General features: G+C 40.7%; 3 protein-coding genes across 8 annotated transcripts in view; all 3 read right to left on the bottom strand.

The window, feature by feature from the left end:
- Window positions 1–7553: 7553 nt before the first annotated feature.
- On the bottom strand, window positions 7554–9717 carry LOC120728723 (fibroblast growth factor-binding protein 1-like). The gene is made up of 2 exons (XM_040023802.1): window positions 9595–9717; window positions 7554–9506 (listed from the first exon to the last, which is right to left on the bottom strand). Exons 1-2 carry the CDS (start codon window positions 9663–9665, stop codon window positions 8831–8833), a joined length of 747 nt encoding a protein of 248 aa, XP_039879736.1. The 5' UTR covers window positions 9666–9717; the 3' UTR covers window positions 7554–8830.
- A 3239-nt stretch (window positions 9718–12956) lies between these two features.
- fgfbp2b (fibroblast growth factor binding protein 2b) lies at window positions 12957–14221 on the bottom strand. The gene is made up of 2 exons (XM_040023801.1): window positions 13421–14221; window positions 12957–13254 (listed from the first exon to the last, which is right to left on the bottom strand). The coding sequence occupies exon 1, from the start codon at window positions 14133–14135 to the stop codon at window positions 13440–13442; it is 696 nt and encodes a 231-aa protein (XP_039879735.1). The 5' UTR covers window positions 14136–14221; the 3' UTR covers window positions 12957–13254; window positions 13421–13439.
- A 1733-nt stretch (window positions 14222–15954) lies between these two features.
- prom1b (prominin 1 b) overlaps window positions 15955–26933 on the bottom strand; it is a 29800-nt gene continuing 18821 nt past the window's right edge. For 2 of the 6 annotated variants that reach the window (XM_040023791.1, XM_040023792.1), the window contains 6 exons: window positions 26232–26324; window positions 25256–25309; window positions 25068–25148; window positions 24279–24347; window positions 24034–24123; window positions 19239–19358 (listed from right to left, as the gene is read on the bottom strand). In XM_040023791.1, the coding sequence (XP_039879725.1) occupies window positions 19239–19358; window positions 24034–24123; window positions 24279–24347; window positions 25068–25148; window positions 25256–25309; window positions 26232–26324 (507 nt within the window). Of the gene's footprint in view, window positions 17245–17329; window positions 17365–18381; window positions 18539–18713; window positions 18777–19238; window positions 19359–24033; window positions 24124–24278; window positions 24348–25067; window positions 25149–25255; window positions 25310–25501; window positions 25520–26231; window positions 26325–26933 lie in introns of those variants that run through there. The other 4 variants (XR_005694774.1, XR_005694773.1, XR_005694772.1 and 1 more) reach the window with 4 other exon arrangements.

Below are 26933 nucleotides of genomic sequence, written 5' to 3'. Positions count from 1 at the left end.
ATATGTGACATATTGAAATCGCGTTTGAATTTGCGCTTGTTTTTTTGCTTTCACTTTGCAATCATGCGAACTGTGTATAGAGAGCGACAGCACTGATCTGTGAGTGATGATAATTTGCGCACCAATTCCTCTGACATCGTCTTATTAATCGTTAGCTTACTATGCAAACATGACAAGTGAAATCTCCCGCAGCAAGCTTAAACATGTGAGAGGTTGATCGCGCAGAGAATTGCTGACCGTTATGTGTGTGTGTGTAAAAGCAGCAGGATATATATTTTAGTTCTGCTGAGCCAAATAAGAGAGGTCAGGGTGAAGAAGTGACAGCCAAAGAAAAGCTTACCACAAAACGGAAACGTTATGACAAATCAGACTATAAGGCAAAAAGAAAGTGCAGCTTTATGGTTTCATGGACAAAAGAATTTCTGTGGCTGCAATATGACAAGCTATATAACCGGGGCTGCACATAAGTGGTCCGCAGATGCGCATTCGCTGTCAAAAAACAAAAAACGCGCACAAGATATGAAGTTGCAACGCGTGTTCGCATACATAAGATTTTCTGGAGGAGGACAGACATTTGTTTAGAACTCTTAAAGATGTCGAAGAAGCAAGCTCCTTTAAGCAATTACTTTGGTGTTCCTACACCTCCAAACAAATGTCAGAAGGAGTCCGAACCACAAAAGAAGCACGTATTCTCGGAAAAGTGGTTGCAGGAGGTGAGCTGGCTTCAAACAAATGATGAACGCACAGAGATGTGGTGCGGAATGTGCCATGAAAATCCCACTCCAGCGGACAAAAACAGTGCTTTTTATATGGACGCAAACGCGCGTTGCAACTTCTTATCTGGTGCGCGTCTTTTATTTTGACAGCGAATGCGCACATGCGGACCACTTATGTGCACTCGTGTAAATAACATAATGTTCTGCCGGGTGTGTTGTTGGTTTTCTCTCGATTTCTGAGTCGACAAGCGCCTTTGTTACTGGGACCAGTCATTTTAAGAAAGGCCCCCATTAGAACCCATGAGAAATGCAAGAAATGCATTATTGCTCAGTCTGCAATATCTTTCCCAGAACAAACACCAATTGCAAATAACATACTAAAAATAAACCTGAAAAATCTGTTTAGAACAGCGTACTATGTTGCAAAGAGTGAACTACCACTGGCAAAATTTAGCAGTCTTTGCAAACTTCAAAAAGCAAATGGCCTAGATCTTGGTTCCACTTGCCTCTTACCCGTGACTTCAGTGGAAATTTCAAACTCAGGATCTGACACAGACTGATTCATGTCCTACACAGTTCTTACAAGTTCATAGAAATTTCTGTTCAATTAGAACCAAGTATTTGAGTTGATGATTGTAATTTTTATACAATGTTGTAATTTGTTTTTCAACAATTTTTTGATTAATGTTTTGTTTCCTTTACAATATTATAATTTAATGTATAATATTGTAAAGGAAACAAAACATCAATCAAAAAATTGCTCTCTTTTTTATTCGGGCTACTTACATTTATTTTGGGCTACCAAAAACTGAAGAGTCCCTGCCCGAAGGGCTACCAGGGATTTTGAAATTTTGAGAGCCCTGAGATATATTTATTTTTTTAATTACTTTTGTTTCAGCAACATTAAATTTCAAAACTGTACTTTTGAGTTAAAATATATATTTATAATTTTAATAAATGACAAATTAAAAAGGCATGAACATTTTTTTTGTATCGAAAAAATATCGAACCGTGACACCAAAGTATCGAACCGAACCGAACCGAACCGTGAATTTTGTGTATCGTTGCACCCCTAGTATATATGTATATATGTATGTATGTATGTGTATGTATATATATATATGTGTGTCATTTACAAAAAAGGCTATTACATATAAGAGCCAAATATGTTCTTTATCTACTCAATTTATCTTAAAATTGAAATTACTTACAGATTCAGATTTTACATATAAAAAAACACTTTAACTCTTACCTGCAATAGAGCGTTTTATGTTATTGCATCATTACTAAAGAAAAAGGTCAGATTAAACCACTACTGCATGTATATCATATATATCATCTACTGGTGATGAGGCATAATGAAAAGCTTTACTGCATTCGTTGTACCAAACGATCTGGATGGATGTTCACTGTAAACTTCACTATGCAGGTATTGACTTCAGCTAAGTCAATACCTGCATACTAACGATAAAAGTGAGAGGAATGTGCTTTTCACGCCTCAGTGTATGTGTTTGATAAAGGAGGGATTATCTCAGGTCTTGTTATGATACTCTGTCGTTGTTTTCATGGAAGAGGTTGGCATTTATTGTTGCCACAGAAACCGGCAGCCAATAATGAGGTCCAAACAGCTGGGTGTGGGGTCAGACCACCTCGAGTCACTGGAAGAACAATACCATGGACTCCTCCTACCTGGTTGCCTTGTGTGTCTTTGGGTGTGGGAGACTATGAGCGGGCATGTGAACAGTCAGCTTTTCAGATTTTGTCATGGGTATTTGGTTGAGCGTTGAGCTGTGCTTTGATATTTTTCCCGTCTGACATGCAGCCCCTCCCCCTGCTCCACACACTGGCCAAGGCTCTGTGAACTACAAAAGAATCTGATGGGAAGTTTGTTTAAGAAAGAGGATTAGACGCTGGTTAATGTGTCCAGAGAAAGAAGCAAATCAATGAAAGAAAAATGGCTTTGTGACAAACGTTGTGCAGCTACGCTTCAAGAGGTGAAAGATGGCTCATTTATAATGTAAAATGCTAACAATGTCATACGGTACTGTCTGGTGTAGTTACACTAATGAAAAGCTCATCAACTGGGATAAAGCTGGAATAGGCAGCAAAGGTAACTGGAGAAATATAAGAAATAAATTAAATGGTTTCCTCCCTTAAAATGCTCTGCCAGGGCTTTACTGAAACCTCCCTCAGTTGCTGTTTATTTGTGCATTAGTATTCAGTGTTGCATTTAATAACTGAAAAGCACTGAAGAATATCTCCTTTCTTTGCCTCAAGAAACTCTTGAACTGAGCAGAAGGTATGGACCTGTACATCTCACAAATCATCCCAATACCTTTTTCAGCTGTCACACTATCAAAAAACACTTTGAATGTGTGACCTTTGTGCATACATGTACTGTAATGTTGCTTGTGCCATGTTTGAAAGATGATGTGGTATTGTTTGTATGATGAGCTGTTCCTTCCCGCTTTTCTCTTCCCGTCACTGTGGTACAAGTTCATCTTGGTTCAATCTATCTATCTATCTATCTATCTATCTATCTATCTATCTATCTATCTATCCATCTCTCTCTCTCTCTCTCTCTCTCTCTCTCTCTCTCTCTCTCTCTCTATCTATCTATTTGCAATTTGATAAGACACAAAACAAAATAGAATTAAAATCTTTTTTTTTTAACTTTTACTTGGATTTAATAAGTCTGATAAAAGGTCACGTGGCTGCTATTCTCATCTGCTTTCATCAAGTCATGCTGAGGGTATGTGTCTGCATCTTTATGCAGAAGCATGGTAATAATGTCCAAAAATTAGGCTAATCTGTTTGTTTTTTTTAACAGTTTTACAAGTCTATGAAAAACCAGCTGTTTTGGCATTAAAGTCTTAAAGTCTAAATGTTTCTGAGCAGGGCTAAAGTGCTGAACTGAAGACTTAGAAACGTGTTTTCACATGTTTTTTTATTATTATTCATCAGGAATACACTTGTACAAAAGGGTTTTGTGTCTTTAGACTGACTGAAGAGGAGATGGGAACACATCAAAGGGGTTTTCTAAAGAAGGTGATGTAATAGTTTGAACCAAGGACTCAAAGGCTGCTGCTTTCACAGCTATAGCTTCCTCTATAAGAGGAATAAACAAGACGAGACGTGCCCAGTGTAACCTATACAGGAAGGATAAGGAGATGCACATACCTGAATATGACTCAGATGAGCTGATGATTATTGATAATAATGAGTCTCCCCCCAGGGGCTTCTTCGCCTCATCAGGGCTTAGAGTAACAGTTTCAGATAATCCGTCTTAACAGGGCTCCTCATGCTGTGAAGAGGCTTTACACAAATACTGTACAACATGTATTTACATTAGTATTTCATGAATTTTAAAGAAACAAAAAGACTACCATTAATTTTTGTTTGATTTCCTTTCTTTAACAGTGTCTGCAAGTCTCTTTGGCAGAAGCCCAAACTTTCTGTTTAAGGTCGAGAGGGCTCACAATGTGACACTGGATTCACAAGAGAAGGACATATTATAATATTTGAATGCTTATTTTTTACGTAATACTAACTGACTAAATGAAAAACTTTGTGTGTGTGCCCGTGTGCTCAAACACCTGTGAGGTGGGACTACAAGCAAATTCCTCTGAATACACCCACCTAATCACACCTCACACCTTACTACAAGCCAATACCTACAAATCTTACAGTCACATATAAATTCATATGTGTGTTTGATATACTTCATCAGTTTGCCGACCATCGAGAGTAACTTCAAGTCATCCGACAACGCCACCAAAGTGCCTGGGATTGAATTTCCTCTGGTATTTGCTCTCATTTGCTTTTCATTTTAACACACTGAAACTCTTGAAAACACAGAAGCAGTCTTTATGAGGTTTTCCATCCATCCCTCCTGCCATCCATCCATTTGTCCTCTTCTGTTTATCCCATCCAAAGCTGGGGTGGGCATTATCCCAGCTGTCAAAGGGTGAGAGTTGGGATACACTGTGGAAAGGTCACCAGACTCTCACAGCGCTAACGCACAGAGAAAGACAACCGTTCATGCCTATGCCAAGTGTAGAATAACTCATTAACCTAACAAACATGTCTTTGGACTGGGAGGAAGCTGGAGTACTGGGAGAGTCCATGCAGGCACAGGGAAAACATGGAAACTCCATACACAAAGGCCCCGGCATGATCACTTATATAAAAGCACAAGCAGAAGATTAAAAAATGACGTATTAAATATCAAGTCAAAATCATGGATTTAAAAAAAATTCTATGTGTAAGAAAGGTTAAAGTATAATAAAGTATAATAATCTATTAGGCGTCCATTAATATTCCTGTGTGTGATATTTTTGTAATTCGCAGTAATTTTACAAACACGGCAAAGAAGTCAGTCCTTGAATTTGAGTGGAAGAATCCACTTGCAAATGGCTTATAAAGTGAATTGGCTCTGGATACTGGATCAGCTTAAGCAAACATTTAAGGATCCGATCCCTGTATCCTTCTTGTGGATTTTCCTTCTTATCTGCACTCACCCCTGGGTAAAACAAATTAACCCACAAAATGACTAAAAATAGAGGTGGGGAGACATTTTGGTGGTACTATTTCCTATTTCACCCTTAACCTCTGACTGTGTGGTGACACTTGATTGCACTCTTGAGCTGTGATGAAGGATTTGTTCGAACAGTTTGTGTTTGAGCATCTCTTTTATGGCGTCTGAGAGAAAGGACTGATGTGGAAAAGGTGGAAGTCACACTCCAGATAGCTTTTGTGTGTCTGTCTGAGGGAGCAAAGAGGTCAGAGGCAACACTCCCTTGTCCAGGGACCACACATATATGCACATGAGTGCACGCATCACACGTCTTACTACTTATATTTCTGTGAGAACAAGCGTTCGTGACACCGGTTGCTGTCACTGAGAAGATAATTAGAGGCTTCTGCAGGAAACTTCAAGAACAAGCCTCCTGTTTGGATGCCGTGTACAACTGGACCGGTTATGCATTTGAGTCTTTCATGATTTTGTGGAGTGTTAACCTCAGGGCAAGTCATCTGGGTCTCAACTCTGTGTGGTGTAGTTCACAAATCATTTCAACGGCCATACTGAAGTGTGCTCTGATTGTGAGGTGGAAGATGTTTTGTTCAGCACAAATGTCAGATACAAAGTTTAAAATTGTTGGAGGGCTTTAAAACACAAGCTTAAAACACATGTAAGGAGTTTCCATGTTCCCCCTGTCCCTAAGTCTAGTCTAAGTTGGCTGTAGGTGTGAATGTGAGTGTGAATGGTTATCTGTCTTCTGTGTTAGCCCTGTGAGAGATTAGCAAACTTTCTGGGGTGTTCCCTACCCCTTGCCCTGCTAGGATAAGGCCCACACCCCAACCTTGGACTGGATAAGCAGAAGAGGATGGATGGATACAATGGATGGATATGTGCGCTGCACAGAGACTGTTTATCAAATCCACATTGTTATTCTTAGACTTGTAGAGCAGCTATGCATAATTTCACAGATCATTCTAGTCCTTATTTATCTCATTCGGGGCTTAGACCAGTCTCTCAGTTTATTTATATTTTTCCCTCTATCTTTATCCCAACTTTCTTCTGATTGGGTGCCCCTCAAAAACAGAAGGTTTAAACAGCAGATGTATTGCTGTGTGCCCTATGATCATATTAGAAATAGCCACGCTCACTGACATCATATGGAGCCAAGAGCAGAAAGAACATTTTTAAAACGTTAAAGCAGTCTGAGCAGTTATTTGTACATGATGAGCAGGGGCCTGTTTGGTGCCCTGGACGAACACTCGCTCCACTCGCAAATTAACATATTTTATTGTGACAACTGTTGTCGGAACCATACTAAATTTGACCTGATAAATATTTTATATAGTGTGTGTGTGTGAGAGAGAGAGAGAGAGAGAGAGAGAGTATGCAAATGGCTAACAAACAGTCATTATAATTCGTCTTACATTGAGAATAGCAGACAAATCAACAACACACCTCTTCCAGTTAATGGCTAATTAACACTATGCTGAACACAGATTAACTAAGCCACATCTGTGTCTACTCTCTGCCTACTGCTTACCATCATAGCCGAGTGGCTGACAAAAGTAAACGTTTTCCCAGTCCCTACTGATGAATGTTATCTTGTTTCAGGATACATAATACATGCCATTATCCAAAGACACATCTGCTTACCTGTATCTTTCGCTCTTTTCTCCTCTTCTTTTCTCTTTTTTTCTAAACTGAGGACCTGATAGCTTTGACCTTTTCTTGTCCATCTTCCATCAGTAATTTTGCACTCCACTATCAACACCCAACCCCACAACAATATCTAACAGACCTACACCTTAGTGGAATCAGTTTTGTATATGTTTTTTTCTTCTTCTGGGATTTCAAAACAACCCAGGAAAGAATAATTAATACATAATGGGCTTGGATTGATAACATTATGAATGAAATCTGCACTATTTGATAGCAGCACACCCCCTCCCCTTTCGACAGGTTGTGTGTGAGCAGCAGCAGCAGCAAGCAGGTGCACCGAGGGCCCTCACGCTCACTTATATGTGAGTGATAGAATTTGGAAAACACATCGGTGCAAATTATAAGTCTATATCATAACGTCTTCTGGTTTTGTGTTTGTTGTAGGTCTGTCAACGCGTTAACGCTGTCATTACGATTAATGCAATAAAATTTTTTAACGCAATCAATCTATCTGGTGAGCAAAATAGACAAACTTTGGACAAACTGCCCAAAATGCGTTGACAGAGACATTTCAGGGATTTTGAGTCATTCTCCAGATGGATTAATTGCATTAATCGTGATGTTAATGTTGGAAGCCCTGGTTTTGTTTGTTTTTATTTGTTTTAGAGAATCCCCCGCTGTCCCGCCCCTCTCCTCCCTGTGCAGCAAGCAGCAGGGGCACCTGGTAAATGGAGGGCGCCCTTACTCCTCGCAAATTGCCAATGCCATTATGCAGCATGGCCCATGTTGCCCATATCAAAAACCGCCACTGATGATGAGTTCCTTGACTATGATTAATGAGACTAGTAAATGGACTTAAATATATAAAACACATGGTTTTACTGCTCTGAGCACTCAGAGCTCATTTAGACTACGAGCCACAGTCACCCAGTGCTTGTTATTCAATGTGTAAGGACATCTCAGAATGTACACTGGTGAACCGGAGAAATAACCACCAATCTTCCAATCAGCAGACACAGTCACTCCAGCCAACAATAATATGCACAAAAAGTATTTGAGTAAAAAGTTTGAACTGTTGGAAACACTGTTTTAATGAAATAAGACTTAGTGAGGACAAGAAAAGACAAAATCTGACACGTTTGCTGTTTATATTGTTTATCAAATTGCTCAAGGACTAAAAAACACAAATGTGGAGGATAAACACAGATTCTTCCATTAGTGGTTGAATGATGACCAGAGGCAGAAGAAAACAGACAACTCATCATAATGAGCACTTCTGTGAGACAAACAGCAGTGGAAGAAGCATTCGGGTCAGTTACATTAAAGTAACAACAGCAGTGCAGTTAATCATACTTGCAAAAGCATTAAAATGTTTCCTGTCTGCAGGTCGGGGACTAGGTTTTAGATCCTAGGATCAGAACAGCGCTTCAATGACACAACATGAGGTGATTATACATAAACACACAGAGAAACTGACACTTTATACACAATCTATCGCTCTGACTATGTCTGATCATGCAATAAACGTGTCTTTTTTGATTATACATGTACAGATTATCACAATGTTATATTTTAATGTATTAACATGAAAGAAAATATTCAAAATTAAAGTCCATGGATGATGAATGTCTGAGCAGCGTTTAACAGTGAAGGTAATTAGAGCATGTCTACTTTATGGGATAAAACACAAGGATAAAAAATAATGCCAGAGTAACACAGAAAATCCTTACTTTTCACAATTGCCCATACATTATGGCATTTCCAAGAAACTAAAATCTTCAGCTCTGATCTGTTGAGTCAAACTCAACTCATAAATAAGATCACCTGAGTAAAATCTGTAGACTCAAGCTGGTGCGCATGCGCACAGAGAACAATCTGATTATTGCTGATTAGAAATAAAAGACACAAAAAAAGCCGCTCATGCGTCCTGGAGCTAGCAGTCCTCCTCGCTTTGCATCATGGACAGGAAGAAAGAGCACACGCTGGCCCAAGAGCTGCCGCAGTACTCTTCAGCCGTTTTGCCGTGGTCCGCGCGCCGCCTCGTGCACGCTGTCGTTGCAGTGGAGGTGGAGTGAGATGATGGGGGCGGTGGGGGAGGCTGAGTCCCCGGGTCTCCGGACTGAGCGGAGACACGGGAGCTCGAGATGTCCAGCTTGAAGTGCGCACTTCGTGGCGCGCGCTTACACATCCCGGCCCTCACCAGCGCGCGCTCGTCCTTGCACACTTTACCTTGGAGCCGTTTAAGCGCGCGTGCCACCTGCTTCCAAAAGTTTAGGGGCTCGGACAGGTAACCCGGGCAACCCCGGGGTTTGGCGTTGTATTCACAGCGCAGGTCGGCGATCCCGCCTGTGACGCGCGCCTCCGGGTTCTCGCATTTGACCAGTAGCTGGACCGCGTCCCTGACTTCGCTGGCGACCCACGTGCACCGCATCCTTTCCTTTGTGGAGAACTTTCCCCGGCCACCCGCTACACCCACCTTGGACACGGCTCTGTCCGATTTTCGGGCACCGCAGGACAGAGAGACCAGCTGTCCGAGGAAAGCCAGCAGCAGCCAGGGAGCTGAAGCCTTTAGTAGCAGCATGATGTGTTTCAGCAGAGTAACTTTCCACCTGAAAGCAAATATATGTCTATAAATGGTGACACTCAAAAAAAGTGCAGCTGAAATGTCTCAACACCGAGGTGCTGTTCCTAACTTACCGACAATGGCTAGTGTTGCTGTGCGTAAAACTTCTTCTTGTGCTGCTACTGGCGTGCCACATGGCTTTCATACATCACGCCCACTGCTTCCGTCCAACACACACACACACACACACACACACACACACACACACACACACACACACACACACACACACACACACACAGACAGAGAGAGAGAGAGAGCACTATAGAAATCTAAATGAGAAAATGTGGCAGCAGTTCCTTATCAGATTATGTTTTGCTATGACATGCCCAAAACGGATTTTTCCACCTCTTACAGTGAGTAGAAGTGAAGATGATCAGTGGGTGATGTGTCAGCATGCCAGTACACGTTCTTGGTTGATCCTAAAGAGCCACCATGAGCCTGATTACCATTACAACTTCCATCCACAGCACATCCTGATGGTCTTCCAACTCCAACCCTCTGCTGTCTTCAGGAGATACGTCCCCAGATTATGTTCGCAGGTTTTGTGTTTCTTCTTCTTTTTTCCCCTGTTTTTATAAAAAGATTCTTGATCATCTAATAATAACCAAGATTAAAAAGAGGACAATAAAAATTAAACATGAGGACAATCCATTCTTATGAAAAAAGACTGTATTCTTTGGATCATAACTTCAATTTTCCATGTTAAACTCAAAATACCATTAGGGATTATAAAGCTGCTGATCATAGTTCCCTATAAAGAACCAAATATCCATCTTCCCTGGAGTTGGTGGAGATCAAACACAGAACTAACGGAGTCTTACAGAGAGACCAGAGGCACAAAGTTGCTGTTCTGGATTTTAAATAAGCAAAAGTCTGGTATGAGTTCTCTTGTGATGCACACGTATGTGTCTAATCCAGACCAATGTTTTATGGTCTTTTTTATTTTATTTTACTGCATATATTCTGATTTCCCATCATAGGAAAAGATTGTTTTACCTACACAAGTGTAAAATTACATAACTCCATGTTACTTGTATCTAGTAACTGACCACTCCTCATAGCTCACACGTGAATTGTTCCTATTTCTTTAGTCGAATCTGTAAAAGAAATACCAGGTAACAGTTTGACAGGCAAAAAATAGTGTTTTTGCACCAACAAGGTGATTCCCAAAGAGCTATTAGCTGAAAATGTGGCACAAGGTGTGCAGTGAGTCCTTAAAAAATATGGGGAAACTGGATAAGAGGAAAAAAGAATCAACAGGCTCAAAAGCAACTGTCCACTGCAGATGAACAGTATCTGAAAGTCACATCCTTAAGAAATGTTGTGCAGTGTCCTCCAAGAGGTTGTACTTTTTTCCCTTTTTTTTAATAATGTAGAGAAGTAAAGGAGGACTCAAGAGTTTTGCACAATACTGTAAATTGTAAATCATTTAAGGTGAGTGGACTGAGATCTGAAGTTTAATAATCAAATCAAGGCAGTGGTAAAATCTAGCTTCTTTCAGCTCAGGCAGCTGCAAAAATAAAGCCAATTCTTTCACGACAGCACTTTGAGACAGTGATCCACGCCTTTGTTAGGACTCGGCTGGATTACTGTGATGCACTCTATATCGGGGTCAGCGCATCATATATTACTCATCTACAGAGGGTGCAAAATGCTGCAGCTCATCTTTTAACTTGCACTCAAAAGTTTGAGCACATTTCCCCTATTTTAGCTTCACTTCACTGGCTGCCCATTTCTATTAGGATTTATTTTAAAATTCTTTTATTTGCTTTTAAAGCTCTCCATGGCCTAGCCCCATCTTATCTCTCTGAGCTGCCACAGCCTTATACACCCACCCGTTCTCTCAGGTCAGCTGATCAGCTGCTCCTGATTGTACCCAGGACTGAGCGTAAACTTAGAGGAGATCGTGCTTTTGCTGTAGCAGCTTCAAAACTGTGGAACGAGCTCCCTTTAGAGATTAGACAGGCCAGTTCTTTACCTGTTTTTAAGTCACTCTTGAAAACCCACCTCTTTACCCTGGCCTTTGACACCACGTGAGATGTTGGTTTTTATTTTTATTTTATTTTTATTTTAGTCGTTTTTAGTTGATTCGATGCTGTTTTATCTTGTTTTTCTTTTTCTTTTAATATAGGGCTGTTTTAATTTTATGCATTATGTTATTTATTTATTTTTGCTCTTTTCTGTTATTCTATTGTTTTTAACTTATTTTCTGTACAGCACTTTGTTCCTGTGCTGGGTATTTGAAAGTGCCTTATAAATAAAATTGGATTCGATTGGTGAGGACTTGGTTTAGAGAGTTATCGTATGCTTTCAGGAAATGATTGAAAGTCAGTGTAAAGTCCTTTGAAGGGATGCAAACTATGACTTTGTGTTTGTCTCCATGTTTGTTTTGGACACATTTCGGGGAAAATCTCACAGCGAGGACACTTCTGCAGCTCTACAACTTTTTGGTTGCTCCTCTTCACACCTTCATGGCACTGCTAGAACAGGGCCCCAATCTGTTTTTGAGCTCCCAGCTCAGCAGCATCATCTTGTGTTCACCACAGGTTAAACAGCCTAAAAACAGATCACAAGTACAGTACTTTCTACTCCACGGTAGTTAAAGGCAAAGATTATACAGAAAGTAAAATGATGAACGATTGACTCCAGCAATAATAGTTGCAGGTTTTTATATTTATATTTGTGTTTCCAATTTCCTCTTTAAATCTGCACACATTCCAGTGTTGTAATTATATTAAATCAGGCCTATAATAAACTATAGTTTGTTTTAGTCTTATATTAATACCTGAAACAAATTCTATAGTTTTCTTATGGTCAGAGAGCACAACACGGAGAACACAGCTCTCACTTTGATTTGGCTCGTTGTCATTCTCACTTTTTTTTTGCTTAGCTTACTCTTTTCCCAAACATTTTTTCTGTTTTTTATTTTTACAACAACACATTTAAATTTCAAAGACTTTTTCCTATACTTATAGAACTTATAGTAAATGATAGAAATTTGCAATATCACACAGGACTTCTACTTCCTCTTTTTTGCTTATTCCGTCTTTGGGACTGAAAAAAAATCAAAGTGCTAAATGTGACGTAACTCTTCCGTCTTTATCAGATTGTGTGTGTGTTTCACGGCCACCACATCCATTTCCACTCGTCTTCGGCATGCGCACAGACCCCCTCTGTTCCTGCACACAGCAGCTCTCAGGACTCAATTTATCAGCTCATACAAAGAAGTTTTTAGCTCTGCTCAGACACCTCCTGCACCTCATGGATTCTTTCAGTCTTCGTGTCGCATGGTAGCAGCTTCCCCAGCTGGACAGCAGTCGCGGTGCTCCAGCCGAAGGGTGGAAAGAAACAAGATCTCCTTTTAATAAATGAGCGTGAAAGCTCTCTGCTTTGTTTCAGCTCAGTAGAAGAAGAAACAGAGGGACACAGAAAAGAGGAGGGCCACCACTCAGATTTTATTCTCTTCTGCAATTAAAGCTGGAGGGAATTTTCCATCATATACAAACAGAAACACATGCCTGCTATATTTTCTCCTTTGTCTTGCTGTCATTTTGACACATTAAAAAAAAATAGACACTACAGGAAAGAAATCATCTGCTAATTGCACACAGGTGTAGGTCAAGGGTTTTGGTCTCAGTCTGTAGGGTGCTGTAACGCGAGGAGTTCGATCAAATGACTCCAGGAGCTTCCACACAGAGGTCAAGGATGGAAGTGCGGATGGGGCACTCCAACTGAAATAAAAATAAAAAAGCACTCAGGAACATATTGTACTAGCATTTTCAAACTTAAATGACAAGAAAAAGTCACATTTTCACATTAAAAATGTAAGTTTATAAGCGTGTTCATTGCTAAGATCACTCCCTCTTTGCCCTTTCTTTTCCTTCATTCGTCACTTACCTGTGGCTGCGGTATCGTCTCAGTTTTGGAACCAGTTGATGACGTAGGTGCAGATGCCTTGGAAGCTCTTCCAGCAGTAATCGGATGCAAGACGGGAAGCTGTGGATTCAGGCAGCTCCGTCGGGTGATCACCGGTTTTCTCAGGCTTAGGAGTAGTCTTCCTGCTCTGACGCCCCTTGCCTGGCTGCTTATTGGGCTTCACAGGTTTAGGAGAAGTAACAGGCTTGGTCTGAGCTGGCAGTGCTGGTTTACGTGGTTCCTGAGCGGGCTTGGAGGGCTTCAAGTTGGCTGTTTTGGGCCAGGAGGCCAGCAAGGTCATCTGAGTCTCATCTGGGTATTTCTTGCACATGTGCGGGCGGTAGATTTTAGTTCCCTGGCAGGCGTGGCTCAGTTTCCTCAACTCCCACATCATCTGCGTGAAGTAGTGGCGAGGGTTCTGGTTGTAGGCCCGGCACAGGGTGGGTTTGCCCTGGAAGTCGCAGTAGTAAGAGCGTCCTGGGGTTTGGCCCTTGCAGGAGACACGAAGGCGGGTGTAGTTCTCTGGTGCAGACACCACCATGGTGCAGGAGTCTTTGGTCTTGGTGCTGAATCTGATGGGTTCATCCCAGATGCGCTGCTGCTGCTTGTCATTGTCGCTGCTGTTGTCGGTTTGAGCATTTGAAACACAAACAGCTGCTGCCGAAACCAGCAGCAACAGTCTCAACCCAGCTCTCATGGTGTTCAGCGTGGACTGATGGACGGGCGAGGGCTCAGGGGTGATGTGTCCGCAAAGAAAGTTAAGGTGTGGAAGGACGGAAAGCATGCGACTGGGAATTTATAAAGCTGAAGCTCACAAAGAAGGCATTATTCAGTTAAGCTGAAAAGTTTTAACCCCTCCCTTATGCTACAGACACACACAGAGCAACCACAAGGTTCGTGTGGTACGCTAAAAAAACACCAAGGAGTAACGTATGGAAGGAAAGGGTGAACATAAACTTAGAGATGAAGACAGGAAAAGGAGGGGGGTTGGCTTGTGGGAGCCGAGGGAGAATTAAGAGGTCTGAAGAACACGCATGAGGCCAAATAGCTGCAAGTCATTATGCAGTGTCACATAAGAGGTTCATTGACCATTGATCAGGAGGGGAGAGCAGTGAGGCTCCAGAGCCACACTGCAGGCTCAGGTTACTTGGTGGAGATTTAAGAGTTGATATGTGACTCAGTAAAACAACAAATCTTTAGATGTTTGATGACTTTTGTTGCAGAATTAATTGAAATGGACTTCTAGGACGTCTCTCAAAGTTTCCAAAGATGGTAAATTATGTTTTACTTGCAGTACATATCTTACACTACAGGAGTGTTTTTGGTTGCACCTGGAGAAAATGTTTTATCCTGATAGTTTGAGAGGGTCTGACTGCAAATCTCACATCCGGGGGCACCTCTAGAGTCTGCGGGCGGAGGTAGAGCAGGTCATCTGCTAAGTGGAAGGTCAGCGGTTTGATCCCTGTGGCTCTTCCAGTTAGAGCCGGGAATCTATCTAAAGATAGTGAACTCAAGAAACAGCAGTCCATTTATCATTTACCACATGCACACAGCGACTCTGTTGGCAGCTCTTGCATACATGAGCTGTTAATGTTGTGAGCTGTTTGGATTGAGCGGGCATGGCGTAGGTCTACTGCCTGGTAGTTTAAATTTAAATATCCCCCTTCCCCCCTACTGCATAAGCACTCCCATTCCTTGGGCACCACCAGTCTGGAGAGCCCGAGTTCAAAGTCAGACCAGACTGAAAATTTCCGCATTAGCTAGCGGGTTTGTTTGCTGAGTGAAAGAGTGTGTAAGTGCACGCACAGCCTCAGTGCATTCTGGGAGTTTTTATTTTTATGGCGGTTAGCCTGGTGAAGCGGGGAAAAGCTCAGCTGGAAGAAATGCTGAGGATGTGTGTGTTTGTGTGTGTGTGTGGGCTGTCTGCACCATGTTTTCCTATATTTAGTTCTCTTAGTTTAAATGTTAAACAAATTTCTTCCAGTCAGAGAATGTTGCATATAATTTAATTTTTGCTTGATGCATGAAGTTAAAAGATTAAAACTAATAAAACAAGTTTTATAAAGAGACTTTTCCATTTGATTACATTTTGTATGATGGATTATGCAGAAAAAATAGAATTGGGCTGAAAGATCTATCACTTTATCACCTCTTCAGGTTGTAAATCGTGTTTTTAAAAAGTAACTAAGTAACTAAGTAATTAATTACTTTTGAAAATAAGTAATCAGTAAAGTAACGGGATTACTTTTTTGGGGAAGTAATCGGTAATTAGTTACTGATTACTTTTTTCAAGTAACTTGACCAACACTGCCTCTAACACCACCAGCACCATCACCACTTCCTGTGAATGTGTCTACCTCCAGCTGCTGTGTGCGCATTGCAGTTATATTTTTGTATTTTCTAATTAGCTTTTATTTATTTATTTTTTTTACTTGTTTTAATTCAGTTTAGTTTTCAGGATGGATTTTCTAATTTTCAGTTTAGTTTCCATTTTTTTTAATTATTACGGAGCACATGTCAGAGGCCAATTTTCAGAAAATCAGGACAGATGTAATAAGAAAAAACACTTTTAAAAAAGTTCATAGTACCATTTCAGTTCATTTTATTTTAGCTAAAATATTTTGTCATCTAGTTAACTATAATTCATCTCTGCATGTGCCACATGAGCATCACGTGTGTTCCTGAGCACGTATCAAACTCCTTTTAAGTCATTTTTTAAAGGTTTTGCACACAATAAAACATTTCCTTTATATTTAGAAACGTGCGATTTATGAACCATGTTTATGCAATAAAAAACAGACGACACTGAATTTGAGTTTTTATTTAGAGATTTGCATCCTCACCACAAGCCCAGTTGTGTTTTTCAGACCTTTAATATTGCAGAGGCTTCTGGGAATTTTATTTGACAACACAAGCAACAGGCCCTCATTAACAGTCTGGTGAAACATGATATTTTGTGTGTCATCGCTCCTTAAATCCTGTTAAAACAGCGCTTACCAAACTTTTGAAGCTGATCAAACAAGTTGACAGCCTACATACAGTTTTTATGAACAAACAACAACATAAACAGGAACTTACTTAAATTTAGTTAAATAAAAGCTGATTCAATAGAATAAGCACATGTGTGTATTTAATAGATTGTAACACTTTGTAGTAAACTGCGCAGTCTTCATGTTTCAAGGATGTACTGAGCCGAGCAGAGCTGCCGCTTTGCTGCTTAAATGAATAATTCAATACCTTTGGTCTCTTTGGTCAAAAACACAGCTGCACAGCTGTTTGGTAGATTCCCATGAGAGATGTGATCTGTGTCAGTTCTGAAAGAAAGCGAGTAGCTACTTTTTTTTTTCTTCAAATTGTCAAACCATTCCTTAAATAAACACCTGCTAAGTGCAACCTGTTTGATGCAAATTATGTAAGCTATATTACAAATATTCACAGAGAAAAAGAAAGCTATTACTACAAACCTACTTACATGTTATAAAACAAAGTTTAACAAAAAATATATAAAACTTTCAAAAGACTTGAAAGTGTAAAAACTGTACACTTGTGTTGCCTTGTTTAAAACTGATCATGTAAGTACAAATTGATTCTCTATGCAGCTAAATATGCAGCTGTTGGTGTACATAATAAAATGGTAAAGGGGTCGAGAAAACACTTCATAGGATTTTGCTGGCATTAGTGGTTTTGTCAAATGGCCTGAAGGACTACTGAAAGACGCCTTCATCCCAGAGTTCACGATTGTTCTTCCCTTTTGTCCTTGGAAGTGTTAAAAGATCTGAATCGGAAGCCTAAACAGCCCAGTGATCCTGGAAACGAAGAAAGCTTTTAGAAAAATAAAGTGCACTAAGAGTCAGGTATGAAATATGTGAAGAGATACAGATGAGCGCTTACCACAAAAGGAAGATCAGTTCCAGTTCTCCTGTCCACTGTGGAGGGAAAAGAAAAGGTAATGTTTTATGTTAATGACTGGAACATCAGTCAAATCATCAGGAAGAGCATCTGGAGCTGTTGCGACACCTTGTGACTGTTACTGTCATTGCTATTATTATAAGTTGCAGGGTGAGGGTGATGGGTTTTTTTAAAACCACATAGTAGATGATTATAAAAAGCAAATGATTTCCTGTGGTCCACACAATGGGAATCACTTCCACAAATCTTTGAAGATTGGAGGGTAAACATGTACACAGGTATACAGGAATTATATTCATATTTCTATAGCTGAAATATGTAAAAGTTACACACAGAATAATATTTATTAATTTATTTTCCTGGGAGGTTTTCACCTGCACACATTCAAAGCCAGGACTTGTGTTTTGGGGCCTTTACTGTTATTTCACAACTGGTGGGGAAAACAGGAGTTTTCCAACATTTTTTTAGTGTTTGAAAATAGTTTTGGGTGCTCTGTTATTCAGAAGGAAACACAAATCAAGCATGCAGAGCTTTCGTTCGTGACTCCTTCCAGGATTAAACCAGGAACCTTTCAGGAATCTAAAAAATGATTTTCTTGTTTGTTTGTTTTTTCCAAATAATAGATTGATTCATTTTTGGTCTTAACACAAGAAAAATGTTTCAGAAAAATAGTGTAGCATTAGGTTTCTTCTGTTTTGTCCTGTTGAGGCTCATTTTCCTTTAACTGGAGAACACAACAGCACTTCAAACACAAAAGCAAAAATTTTTCTCTCTTCCTGTGCAGCTTTCACTGAACACTGCATATATCCAAGGATGAAAACTGATCTAATTGAGGCACAATCTGGATGCCTGACACGTGGCAGCATCATGTGGATATAAGCAGTTACCTCCATCACAGAAAACTTCATTTCAGTGGGCTCTGATGTTTGAATGCAGTGACGGATGAAGAAGATAAGAGGGAAGTCAGGAAAAAGAAGGATGTTTTTGTCAGAATGAAATCAGCGGGGTGATGGTGGGATGCTGGATGGTCTTACATGGCTGGTTGTTAGCGTAGCTGTAAGGGTTAGTGGAGTCATCAGTGATCGTCAATACCTCATCAGCAGGGAGAGAGTTCCAGTGGGTCACCAGACTGAGTAGCTCGGGGGGGCAGAGGCCCGAGGGAACCGAGTCAGAGTGTCAGAATAGGGAGAGCTGAATGCACACACACACACACACACACACACACACACACACACACACACACACAGGGAATTCTTTATATCTCTATATGTGGTAAATAAAAATTTACGCTGACAGGACTCCAAATATCCCTCCACCAATTAACACTCCAGCATGCAAGTCAGATTTAGCTCCACGCGGCTCGTACCTGATGGCAAGGTTTCCATGGATATCACACACCTGTTCACCGTGATTACCTGTATTAGCCATACTGCAAGAGAAGAACGAGGGGAGGGGCAGATGAAAAAGGGGAAGACTCCTGTGAAAGTGACAGGGATGGAGTGATCCACAGAGAGCGACGCTCGCATCGGAAAGAAAGAGAGCGCGAGCAGTGATGGGAAAGTCCATGTTAAGAGCTAAAATGCCGAGCTCGTGATTTCAGAAGAAAGAGTGAAAAAGCTCAAGAGATTCGAAGCTGAACAGTCCCGTTCCAAAAAGCGAGTAAGTGTGTGGGAGAAGATGAGAAAGTGCGTGAATTATCGATGTTAAAGTGCAACAAGCCATGGGTAAGAGGAGCTGGAGTGAGCGGATACAACACAAGGAGAAAATACGAGGAGAATCCATGTCCGTGAAAAGGAATAATGGACAGAGAAAAGGAAAGAAAATTATTAATGAATTTGGCTTTGATTTACATCAGAAAAAAACCCAGGAGGATAACGAGGAAGGTTTGGACTCACTCTTCAAAGACGTCCTCTGTGTCCATCCTTCTGTAATACTTGGCCAGTTTGACAGAGAAGATGATGCTGGGGATGAGCAGGATGCAGCAGCTGCCGAGACCAAACCAGAATGTGTTCTGGAAAATAAAAGTACCAGTAATCACATTTTATGCGATTTCATTCATTGCTGTTACTTTTCACTAAACACTGAACTCTCCGGAGTAGATTTTTAGTGCTAAAACACTGTCAAAAAGATTTCAAATCTTGATATTAATGTGGGTATAATAAGAACTCATATTTGGCACAATGGCTGTACCTGTTTCTCTGTACCTGACAAAAGTTGCAGAGACTGAACATTGTGTGGAGGTTATAATATATTTCTACATAACAACAAGACAACGAAACCACTATTTTATTGATTATTATCATTTATGGTCCACCTGCTTCATATTATTCTAACATTATTGTAACACAATACAGTCCTGTGAAAAACTAAGTACACCCTTTCAGTCCATAACTTGTAGAACCACCTTCAGCATCAATAACTTGATACTTTTCCTGTATGAATTTATTGGGAATTTTGGCCCGATAACACACACTCTGTGTGAGAAGTTTGAGTCCAGCTTTATCTGTCACACAGATGGAGTGGAAGTGGAAGATGCCCAGTTCCCGTGGCTCCAAAACAAACCCAATTCATCATCCATTATGAGGTGTTTGTGCTGCTGTGTTTGGTTTTCATCAAATGTGGTGCTGTGCATTAAATACTTCACTTTGGTCTCTGGTGTCCAGAGGACATTGTTCCAGAAGTCTTGTGGTTTGTTCAGATGTTACTTTGCAAACCTCATCGTGCTGCCATCATCATTTTAGAGGTAAGAGGTTTTGTCCTGCAACCCTTCCTAAAGAAGTCACACTTACTCAGTCTTTTTCTAATCTGAATGTTATGAACTGAGGCCTTTAGAGTCTGAGATGTAGCTCTTGGATTACTTTCAGTCCTTCTGAGCCTGACTTGAGTGTGAGTTTGCTGGGACATCCATTCCTGAGAGATTGTGGCATTGTGTTAACACACATCTGAATATCCAGATGTGTGTTAACACAACACTTGTAACATCCAGACCAACAAACTACCAAAATGTCCGCCTTTGTAATGATCTTCAGACTTGCTGATGATCAGCAAATCAAGTGATTAACAATGAGTAGCAGCATCTGGGTGCAACTGACGACCTTAATTCCTATTGAAGAAGTAAGGGTGTATTTAATTTTTTTAGGGCTGTAGAGAGTCCCATAAAAACATGTTTACCTCAGAAATGTACTGATGTACAAGTTTAAAGTAGACTAAAAGAGTAATTGTAAATGCTTGAGCTAAGGTACTTGTTAATATGCAACAACTCTTAAATCAGGGGACTTTTTATTTGTAATCATCACTGAATGAAATGTCAGGACTGTGACTTTTAAAGACATAATAACATCATGGACCAATGAATTAATAATAAATATACTTGTTGTAGTACTGCTAATGTCACACATTTATGCAGCTGAATTTCACAAACAGAAGCCTAAAAAATGTGTGCACCGTGCACACAGACACACACACATGCACACACAAAGCACATCTAAATGTACAGTAGCTGCAGGCAGTGCATAAATTAAAATCCTGTTTATATTGCTCACAATCTTTGGCCTGTTTGGGCTCATTAAACTCTCAGGAAGTCGCATGCTTGATATACAGCAAGTATAAAAACATAAACCTTTATAACTCCTCAGGGTCAGAAGTGAAAACACTGAAGAATCCATGTGTGTGTGTAAATCCCCGGCCCAGACACAAAACAGGCTTTATTTAATCTCAGTGTTTGGTACATGAAGGTACGTGCACTGTGCAAACAGCTGGGAAAATACTCAGCACACATCCACACATACAGGGAGTGCAGAATTATTAGGCAAGTTGTATTTTTGAGGAATAATTTTATTATTGAACAACAACCATGTTCTCAATGAACCCAAAAAACTCATTAATATCAAAGCTGAATGTTTTTGGAAGTAGTTTTTAGTTTGTTTTTAGTTTTAGCTATTTTAGGGGGATATCTGTGTGTGCAGGTGACTATTACTGTGCATAATTATTAGGCAACTTAACAAAAAACAAATATATACCCATGGTTCCAACACCATCATTAAGTTTGCAGATGACACCACGGTGATTGGCCTCATCAGTGACAACGATGAGGCCGCCTACAGGGAGGAGGTGGATCGTCTGGCTGAGTGGTGCGACAGAAACAACCTGCTGCTTAACACCGAGAAGACCAAGGAGCTCATCGTGGACTACAGGAGGAATGCTGACCCACATCCACCCATCCACATTAAGGGGACGGCTGTGGAGCGCGTGAGCAGCTTCAAGTTCCTGGGAGTCCACATCTCCGAGGATCTCACCTGGACGACCAACTGCTCCAAGCTGGTCAAGAAGGCTCACCAGCGCCTCTTCTTCTTGAGGACTCTGAGGAAGAACCACCTGTCCTCAGACATCCTGGTGAACTTCTATCGCTGCACCATCGAGAGCATCCTGACCAACTGTATAACAGTCTGGTACGGGAACTGCTCTGCCTCGGACCGGAAGGCGTTGCAGAGGGTCGTGAAAACTGCCCAGCGCATCGCCGGAGCACCACTTCCTGCCATAAAAGACATCTACAGGAAGCGGTGTCTGAAAAGGGCTGGGAAAATCATCAAAGACCCCAGTCACCCATCACATGGACTCTTCACCCTCCTGCCCTCTGGGAGGCGCCACAGGAGCCTCCGGACTAAGACCACCAGGTACCGGAACAGCTTCTTCCCCACAGCTGTCAGACTCCTGAACTCTGCCTCCTGACATCTGACCCACGTTAAACTCATGGACTGAACATACACACACCCACAATGGACAACTGTACCCTCAAACACACAATAATAACATGGACTGAACCACCACTCACAACCACTAGCACTTTATATAGCCTCTGTAGAAACTATCTACACCCTCACTTATCTTAACTGCACTACTGTATAGCTCTGTGTAAATAATCATTCTGTACATTCGATAATCTTTAATCCTACAACTGTTTACAACTTGCATAGTTCCCATTTCTGTATAGCTGTATATCTCAGATTCTGTAAAGTTATTTATTTCATATTCTGTATAGTTTTTCATATTTATATCCTGTTCATATCCTGTACATAGCTTGTACTCACTACAGCCTGTACATACTTATAGTTATAGAATATTCACAACATACTTCATACCGTGTACATTATAACATACCATAATAGACCCATTTCTGTAATATACTCACATATCTATATTATTGCTAATATATATTGTAATATATCTATATCACTAAAGCACTTCTGGATGGATGCAAACTGCATTTCGTTGCCCTGTACCTGTGCATGTGCAATGACAATAAAGTTGAATTCTATTCTATTCTATTCTATTCTATTCAATTATTTATTTTTACCAGTGAAACTAATATAACATCTCCACATTCACAAATATACATTTCTGACATTCAAAAACAAAACAAAAACAAATCAGTGACCAATATAGCCACCTTTCTTTGCAAGGACACTCAAAAGCCTGCCATCCATGGATTCTGTCAGTGTTTTGATCTGTCCACCATCAACATTGCGTGCAGCAGCAACCACAGCCTCCCAGACACTGTTCAGAGAGGTGTACTGTTTTCCCTCCTTGTAAATCTCACATTTGATGATGGACCACAGGTTCTCAATGGGGTTCAGATCAGGTGAACAAGGAGGCCATGTCATTAGTTTTTCTTCTTTTATACCCTTTCTTGCCAGCCACGCTGTGGAGTACTTGGACGTGTGTGATGGAGCATTGTCCTGCATGAAAATCATGTTTTTCTTGAAGGATGCAGACTTCTTCCTGTACCACTGCTTGAAGAAGGTGTCTTCCAGAAACTGGCAGTAGGACTGGGAGTTGAGCTTGACTCCATCCTCAACCCGAAAAGGCCCACAAGCTCATCTTTGATGATACCAGCCCAAACCAGTACTCCACCTCCACCTTGCTGGCGTCTGAGTCGGACTGGAGCTCTCTGCCCTTTACCAATCCAGCCACGGGCCCATCCATCTGGCCCATCAAGACTCACTCTCATTTCATCAGTCCATAAAACCTTAGAAAAATCAGTCTTGAGATATTTCTTGGCCCAGTCTTGACGTTTCAGCTTGTGTGTCTTGTTCAGTGGTGGTCGTCTTTCAGCCTTTCTTACCTTGGCCATGTCTCTGAGTATTGCACACCTTGTGCTTTTGGGCACTCCAGTGATGTTGCAGCTCTGAAATATGGCCAAACTGGTGGCAAGTGGCATCTTGGCAGCTGCACGCTTGACTTTTCTCAGTTCATGGGCAGTTATTTTGCGCCTTGGTTTTTCCACACGCTTCTTGCGACCCTGTTGACTATTTTGAATGAAACGCTTGATTGTTCGATGATCACGCTTCAGAAGCTTTGCAATTTTGAGACTGCTGCATCCCTCTGCAAGATATCTCACTATTTTTGACTTTTCTGAGCCTGTCAAGTCCTTCTTTTGACCCATTTTGCCAAAGGAAAGGACGTTGCCTAATAATTATGCACACCTGATATAGGGTGTTGATGTCATTAGACCACACCCCTTCTCATTACAGCGATGCACATCACCTAATATGCTTAATTGGTAGTAGGCTTTCGAGCCTATACAGCTTGGAGTAAGACAACATGCATGAAGAGGATGATGTGGACAAAATACTCATTTGCCTAATAATTCTGCACTCCCTGTACAGGTAACCACAATGACAACTTACCAGTGAGTCGATTATGAAGCTGCATCCTACTATTTCCATACTGTCCACAATGTTGCTGATGGGTTTACACTGGGCCACCTCTGTAGTTAGCTGTAGGATAAAAACACACATGCTGGCTGATCTCTCTTCAGAATCCACATTTATTCATTAACTTCAAGTTAAATCAGCAGGAAGGATTTACTATACTGCAAATTTTGTACAAAGATACTGAAGAAAACAACAGAGAAAAATGGCAGAGAACTCACTGAGTTTTTAACCCATTCTGTGTACTGTTTGAAGTATCCCACCAAGCCCTGCACATACGCCTTTGTTTCCTACAACCAAAAAAATGAAAAACACTCATGAGTACTCACTATGATCACGATTGAGATTTCAAGCTCTAGAGTTCATTTCCCTGTTGGATCAAGATTAGCTCTTTATAAATTTTTCTTTAAAATATAACTTGTTTTGAGCACTATGATAATGAAGTTCTTGGCCAGTGAATTAAGTTTGGATTGCAAACACAAAAAATATTTATAATAATGTAATCAGTCTGCTTACAATGGGACTCTAATAAGCCACAGAAAAACAAGTCGTCTTTATTCTGAGGCAACACTTTTGCTACCAGAGAACAAAATCACAACACCAGTCGCCTCAGAGCCCTTACGATTATAAAGCAAAGACCCTACAATAATAGAGGGAATATCGCAACCCACTGTTGCCAAGCATGCTTGGCAACAGTGGGAAGTAAAAACTCCCTTTTAACAGGAAGAAATCTCCAGCAGAATCAGAGAGGGGGATGAGGGGAAAGAAAAGAGAGAAAAAGGAGACCATAAGGACACAAAGACAAAACGCACACTTTGGGACAATTTAATGATGTGAGTGTTGGTGTAAAAACCCCTGAGAGAAGACAGGAGTGGAGCACAAATGCCCAGTGCATCATGGGAAGTTTGCAGCCTGTTGTGGCATGATTAAAGAGCTTTTTGCTGTGTGTTCAACATTTATCTTTTGATGCTCCATGTCACCATGTTATGTTGAAGCCTTGATCGATGTACCTGCTTCACCACGTGGGAGGCATTATGAGCGATGAGGTACTCTGCTGCATCAATGGCGCTCAGGACATTTGTGACTTTGACCTCAGAGAGAAATAAAAGAGATTTGTTCACGAAATGTGGATAGGTTGCTAAGGAAATAACTGTTTACACTGCTATCTGTGGTCTATAACAATAGTTTTCGTGTTTACTGGCAGGTCGTTGGATGTCTTCTGCAGCTGTTTGACACTCTGGTGCAGCGTACTCTGTGTGAGAAGGTTAAAGCACAAGCAGTCACACGGTGAAACAGACACACGCACAACTCCCTCCTTATTTACAGATACACATCCATCACATCACGCCACCGCTGTCACAACATGAAGGACGTTGCTAAGACAACACACACAAAAAAAGAAAATAAATCACTGTCACAGTGCTGCACATCGACAGCAGCTTACCCGTGCTCTGACATATTTCTGTCACCACATTATGAAAGAAAAGAACAAAAAGAAGGAACACTGAGGAACAGAGCAAAAAACAGACCATGTAGATGTGTTTTGTCCCTGAAGACATTCTCTGTTCATTAAGATTACGTAATTACCACTATTTCCCTATTAAATAATGGTAAAAAAAAAAAAAAAAAGCTTAGGTGTAATGCTACACGTTTGCCTCATTCAGTATGTGCAGATGTGCAAATCCTCCCTGGGCCACTTGCCACCAGCTTTCCTGTGCTAGGCCAACTCACAGGTTCCTCTTCTATGTGGGGTGAGACTCTGCTGAAATATGTGCTGTTGTTTTTTACATGAGAGTCACTGCTTCATACTAACTCAAGTACTATTATCCTCACCTCCTCAACCCTGTAGGTATCTGTTTTAGTAACAGAAACAGCATTTGGCTCAACCACTGACAGTTTGTTTCATTAATGGGGTCAAAATGATTTTCATTTTACCCAAAAATGGGTAAAAAATTAAAGGTTTTTGTTGTGATGCCTGAAATAAAAAAGCCTCAATTCAAAATCCTCTGTTCATCTAGGACACTGCTAAAGAAAAATAAACAGGTGATCTTCATCGTCTTGGTAGCTGAATATATAAAATAAGACCTCTACCTATCTGCTTATCCAAGCTATGAGAAATAAGTGTTGAACTGTTAATAGTGCTGTTTGTATTTGTGCTGTGGTTAGTTGATTACCATTGCTTGCTCCAGTGGCACCACCTGTTCTCGGTGAATGAATCTAATGCTGCTGGCATGGCCTCTCAGTGCGTTCTCCAGAGCACCACGTGGCTGTAAACAAACACAGTTTTAAGGATACAATATGTTATTACAGATGTATATTGTTTAGGTTCCCATGAAAATGTAGAATAGATTTTGAGTCTTTAACGTAACTGAGAACAAATATTTTGTCATTGTTTTATTATAAGTTTCACTACAAGGGCACATGCAAACATCTCCCTGTGTAACAAGCTCCAGAACCCAAACACGTGGCATAAATGTGTGCAACGTGAACATGAACCCTAAGTTTTTTCAACATGGGTGTCTGAATATATGTTTAGAATTGCCGGTCTAACACGTATATATGACATTCCTGCTGTCAAGTATTAAGTCAAGTACTGCCAGAGATGTGCCATCCTTCATGACGATGAAATTAAAAAATCCACTTTTAATCAGATCATTAAGACAGATGTGAAGATTCACTTTAGGTCTGTGGTGAGAACCTGACTAATTCAGCAGCTCAAGTGTTCATAATTTTAACCAACTGTGACATCGTGGCTAATAGTTTTTCACCATATAGGCCTGTTTTGTATCCATAAGAGAGCAATAGTGGGACCTCTGACTGCCACTGCTCTACAAAAGGCTGTAACCGTGCATGCATACAATATGTTGATGCTGATC

This window comes from Simochromis diagramma, unplaced genomic scaffold (assembly GCF_900408965.1).
Source record: "Simochromis diagramma unplaced genomic scaffold, fSimDia1.1 OVJJ01000302.1, whole genome shotgun sequence".
Lineage (NCBI taxonomy): Eukaryota > Metazoa > Chordata > Actinopteri > Cichliformes > Cichlidae > Simochromis > Simochromis diagramma.
Note: the sequence above shows the minus strand (reverse complement) of the source record. Positions and strands in the feature narration are given on the sequence as shown.